Raw genomic sequence first — 6,000 nt, 5'->3', positions numbered from 1 at the left:
ACCAGTAGGAGCTTATTGGGTGGGCGACCAGTAGGAGCTAATTGGATGGGCGACCAGTAGGAGCTAATTGGGTGGGCGACCAGTAGGAGCTAATTGGGTGGGCGACCAGTAGGAGCTAATTGGGTGGGCGACCAGTAGGAGCTTATTGGGTGGGCGACCAGTAGGAGCTAATTGGGTGGGCGACCAGTAGGAGCTAATTGGGTGGGCGACCAGTAGGAGCTAATTGGGTGGGCGACCAGTAGGAGCTAATTGGGTGGGCGACCAGTAGAAGCTAATTGGGTGGGCGACCAGTAGGAGCTTATTGGATGGGCGACCAGTAGGAGCTAATTGGGTGGGAGACCAGTAGGAGCTAATTGGGTGGGCAACCAGTAGGAGCTAATTGGGTGGGCGACCAGTAGGAGCTAATTGGGTGGGCGACCAGTAGGAGCTTATTGGATGGGCGACCAGTAGGAGCTTATTGGATGGGCGACCAGTAGGAGCTAATTGGGTGGGAGACCAGTAGGAGCTAATTGGGTGGGCGACCAGTAGGAGCTAATTGGGTGTGCGACCAGTAGGAGCTAATTGGGTGGGCGACCAGTAGGAGCTTATTGGATGGGCAACCAGTAGGAGCTAATTGGGTGGGAGACCAGTAGGAGCTAATTGGGTGGGAGACCAGTAGGAGCTAATTGGGTGGGCGACCAGTAGGAGCTAATTGGGTGGGCGACCAGTAGGAGCTAATTGGGTGGGCAACCAGTAGGAGCTAATTGGGTGGGCAACCAGTAGGAGCTAATTGGGTGGGCAACCAGTAGGAGCTAATTGGATGGGCGACCAATAGGAGCTAATTGGATGGGCGACCAGTAGGAGCCCAGCCTATTGTTTAGTTTCTTTTTGATAGTGGATATAACATTGAAGATCTGACATTGTTTTAAAGGTACAAATTCAAAATATTTTATACAAGGTTTGTCTATGTTGAAAATTGTTTACAATTACGACATAATCCTTCGGTTGAAATTCCATCCTCAAAACATGTTTACGTTGATTACCTTTTTCAATCCATGCCACAATAAATTTACAAATGACATTGAAACAACGTCGATTAAACCAGTTTCTGCCCAGTGGGATATGTCTCTTCTCAACCTTGACTTTATTTGACTGCATGGATTTTATAGAGAGAAGGCCTCTATGGGCCATACCCTCCGTGGATTATCTCCAATTTATCGTCAGATAACAAATTCACAAATACATTCTGATAAAAGTCAAGGCATGAGTGCACAACATGTAATAGTCTTGAGTAATTGTTCACCTGTGCATTAAAACGGACTAGTCTTACAGCCAATTAAAATCTATGCATTTGAACAATATTAGATTTTACACACAGTTATTTACGTGCGTAACTGTGTGCAAATGGTGAATAGTTTAGACTTGTGTCTATAAACCATTAATATGCATCCTTATAATAGATTATTATAATTATAATAGACTAATAATATAATCATTATTATTGTTATTATTATAATCGTTGTTATTATTACTGCCTTATATTATTATTATTGTTACTGTTATTGGTATTCCTATTACAGTACAGTATAACATGCACAAGATCCTTGATCAGATTTAAATGTAATTCACTTGTTTAATTTATACTGCATATTTATGCTGCTTTGTGCGATAGGCCTATGCCATACTTGATTAAATCGAATCTACTGCAACAGGTAGCTTAGGTACATTATGTACAATGGATATCAATGAAGAGATACGACAACGTCACGTTTATTCGTAGCATGCTGCACTTTTCATTCAAGTTTCATCTTTGTACAAAAAAAGTCATGCAGCATCAGGTGCTTTCAAAAAGTGCAAAAACAGTAGGTCCAAATACCACCTTGTACTGCAGGCTACAGACCAAGCCGCTTGCATGCTGAACTGGACCAGAAAACACTCTTTCAAGCAGTGATGGGGTTAGTTAAACATGCAAAGATCCCAGCACCTTGAGTGTTTGCCCGACATGCTACTAAGAAACGGGACCAAGAAAAATATATTTTCAGAGAATTCCCACATCCAAAACGTATAGCCTACTGTCAGAACTGGAAAGGAAAAAAACATAACATCTGCATGCGTAAAGTTGCTGACGAGTTAGTTTTGTTACTTAAACAATTATGAAATATCGACTTTTGCAAATAGAATGAGGTAACAACGTGTAAACACTTATATCACAAGAGTCCATTACTTTGTTCAAGTTGACAGTCAATAACAAAACCATATCCAACAGCCTATGCGTAAACAACGATGCATTCCTTGTTCTCTTTGAACTTTTGATGTGAGGAATTGTCCGCGCTTGAATGCAATTGCAGTCTTTATTGGCAAACATATTTCGTAAGGAAATCAAACGCATTGCATATCATCGTGCCGCCCCAAAGACAGCGTGGTGAGGCTATGGGTCCGTGGCGCGCTGCTACACACCATTCTCCATCCCGGCGCCAGAGACTAGCTGAGTCCTATCATCCCCGGCGCTTCTACGTCTTTGGAAGGTCTCCGGTCCTTCACCATAAAGTTAATCATACTCTCCGATTTGATCATGAGGTTGCAGCCGAGGAAAAAGATACCAAACATGACGGTGAGCGACAGTACGCACAGGACGGCGATCTGTACGACGCGACTGATGAAGAGTTTCCGCTCGTCCGGAGGTAGCGCCAGCGAGCCGCCGTCACTGGTTGCCACGTCGGTCGCGTTGCAGCAGTTCACCAGAGTACCAGCGAGGACTTGGCTCCTGTTGAATAGTGCGCCCTGGGCTTGGTCGAAGAAGGAGATGTTCATGTCTCCGTGGATGTCAGTCTGACAGCGCTTGGCAGCTATGGGCGCACGCGGTTCAACAGAAACACACTCACGGCTAAAACTTGGCTCACAGTTGCAATTTGCGTCATGTGACTGGGAAAACAAACCAAAGTAAAAATCAAATGAGAAATGTATAATCTTCTTTTAAATTCGATAATAGCAGCACGGCCAAAAGCTGATATGTCGGTGCGTGTCAGCTGAGAGAAACTATCACAGTCCTAACCAGATGCCCTATTCAGCATCATACTTGCGAGTCAAAGTAATAAACTGAACACAACTTCTACACAGCTCGAACCTCTCAAGCGGGTCCTCTTGGACATCTCGAAGGAGGTGTAAATCTGTACGTAAGACTGCCCTGCATGCGCACATGTGCCCGCTTGAGTGCGCTTTCGTACCAAGTCTCACGTGCATTTTAAAGAGATGATGAGTTCCGCTCTCCATGAGGGGGGTGGGGTGGGGTGGGGGGGGTGCGGAGAGTAGACAATTGAACGATTTACGCAACCTTCATCGACTGTCAGTGACAGGCAGTTATATGGAGTGTTATTATTAGAATATGTAATCAAAGGCATAAGTATTGGTTATGGTCTGTCACCACCACTGAAGAACTCCCATTATATGAATTCTGATGGATGTAGAATGTGGCAATGCTTTGTAACCTTAATTATGGTAGATGAATGTATCAATCTCGACAACACTTTGCTCAAGCTGCATTTCTCCCTGAAGTGCCAACATTCGAATATCCACAGCATAATAAACAGGAGGCATAACAACAAAGGAGGGTTCTGAACTGTACAGTTACGTTCTGCACTCACCCTCTAAATGCCACCGTAACAGTATAACATTGGAGTAAGCACAGTCATAGAGAGACACATTCAGAGACAGACTACTTGAATTGAGAGCTGGGGAAATGTAATCAAGTTGATCAATCTGGGCAAACTTTCCAGCAGAGAAGTCTATTTCCGTTCCTCCTCTCTCTCCATACTTTCCCCGTGTGTGTAGACGCCAGTGCTATTTTCGCTGAGATTAACTTGCTGGGTAGCAGCCTCTCTCTGTTTTATGAACATGCCTTATTCAAATATCAGTTTCTCTCTCAAGTGCACACAGTCAAGCTATTTCAGCCAACCCCCGACGAACAGTAGGATCTCTGCAGCACTATACGGCACTGTACTATACGGTACTGTAGCCTATACCGGTCAACCAGATGCGTAGGTTTAGATGCTCTGACAAACTGAAAGCAACCATAAATCACCATCATCTACATGCAGATTGAAGATTGGGTATGAGAGCTTATTGTCTTTGCCTCCTATGGACTCAACCTTATCAACCATGCCTTTGTAATGAAAACCATATATGTGCCCTAGTGATAGGCTATATGATTGGCTCACATTATACATATCTTTAATGGTTTGTAAGGTCTTTTTCCCTCCCCAGTTTGGCTTTCAGTGTTGAGCTTGTGTCAAGATAGAGGACCTCACACAGGAGCCTTAAAGAGGCAAATTGCATCCAACTGTTCACATTCTTCTTCTCGTGATGATCCCCTGCTACAGTAATATTATTCTCCTGCTTCCATTACCATCTGTTATCTTTAGTACCATCAAGCCCTCTTTAATGGCCAAACGGGGGACTGTATTCTCATAGGTCATTATCTCTGGCATCCACAATGACTTTGATTGTAGAGAACATTGACTTGGAACAACAGCAGTGATATCATCCTGAGTAGTAAACAGTATCTCTCATCATCGGCCAGACCGCTACTATTATTCACATAGAACCTCCATGGTTCAGTATTTATTACGTTTGAACAGGAGTATTATAATAACCTTACAGTCATTTATACTTGTCCTGTCCCTGGGCATTGTTGAGTAGGCTATTATATGAAGAAGCAATGGCACCGACGTTATGGTGAGCAGGTATAGGCAGGGGCGGAAATCACGGGGGGGACGGGGGGGACACGACCCCCCCATCCTGGGAAAAATATGATTTGTCCCCCCCAATATATCACTGAAACATAACTATGTAATTTAAATAATATTAATAATACGCAATGAAAGCAATTGTGCTGATTATAGACACTTAATAGCGCGTTTTTAAGTTTCAAAAGAGTGCGACCCGCCCCACCCTTTGCCTCACAATGGTTTGATCCACTGCCAGTTCCTTAGTTGGCAAGGTAACAGAGGGGTCGTATCTACTGTCTGAAAGGCACTCAATGAACGTAACTGATGTGAGGTTAATCCAGTCAATCGCGCACACACACTAGCTGAATATGCAGAGCTAGCGCGCAAATATTAACTATTAAGCTAGCTAGTACCTATTCCATTTATGTGGCCTCGTCAAAGATGGAATCTTTGCTATCGTCAATTTATTCCAAGATCAGCATGCAGATGATGTAAGTTAGTGCTTCAAAGTCCCTGTGATAAGGTTAGCGATAAACTGAAGTCCAAACTGAACAGAACTACACTCTCTTCTACCATTGTCTTAAATATATTTAATGGTCTCGTTGCAAAAGCTAAATTGTCGCAAGGGAACTTTTATTTATTTATTTTATTTAACCCGGGTAGCAAAGATTATAGCAAACACCACTGAAACGGAATTGGTGCTCGCTTGCTTTGCAAATTGAGCTATTGTTGGAAGCCAGCCAATATGAAACAAACTATTAAAATTACAAAAGGTTGCAGCATATGTTATGTAAATGGTGAACTCATACAGCTGTCAACTCTTGTCATTTTAATCCGTTTCACATTTGCTAGCTACCTTTTAGATCGAAGCCCAAATAGAATGATAAAAGATAAGATGACAGAAGCCCATCTCCTACTGTAAATAACCTACACACTGTGTGTGTGTGTGTAGCCAGCCAGCCAGGTAGAAAAATGGCAGAAAAATAAAAGACAGACATCAGAGTATTTTTCAGTACACCAAAACGCAAAGTAAGAACCCTAGTAGCCTAATATCTCAAAGACTAGTTGATAAAATGTTCATAAGAAAGAAATGAAATTCTAATGGAAATGTTTCACAATGATGTCATTAGGCAGAGCAGGCAACAGATGGCACACAGACAGCAGAGTTGGGGACAGATATGCAGGGACAGACTGGCAGAGACGGAGTCTCAGGTAAGTTTGTTGAGTCTTTGTTTGGCAACATTATGAAAGGTTCTCAATTTTTTTTACTTGTAAAATAGGAACATAATTGGAAAAT

General features: G+C 42.9%; 1 protein-coding gene across 1 annotated transcript; it reads right to left on the bottom strand.

Moving 5' to 3' along the window:
- Positions 1-1,725: 1,725 nt before the first annotated feature.
- LOC115203066 (reprimo-like protein) lies at positions 1,726-3,166 on the bottom strand. The gene has a single exon (XM_029767442.1). The coding sequence runs from the start codon at positions 2,788-2,790 to the stop codon at positions 2,461-2,463; it is 330 nt and encodes a 109-aa protein (XP_029623302.1). The 5' UTR covers positions 2,791-3,166; the 3' UTR covers positions 1,726-2,460.
- Between the last annotated feature and the right edge of the window lie 2,834 nt (positions 3,167-6,000).

Source organism: Salmo trutta, chromosome 1 (assembly GCF_901001165.1).
Source record: "Salmo trutta chromosome 1, fSalTru1.1, whole genome shotgun sequence".
NCBI lineage: Eukaryota > Metazoa > Chordata > Actinopteri > Salmoniformes > Salmonidae > Salmo > Salmo trutta.
Note: the sequence above shows the minus strand (reverse complement) of the source record. Positions and strands in the feature narration are given on the sequence as shown.

Excerpts from the sequence above, each read along its gene's own strand:
- LOC115203066 (XM_029767442.1), bottom strand. The coding sequence starts at position 2,790 with ATGAACATCTCCTTCTTCGACCAAGCCCAGGGCGCACTATTCAACAGG.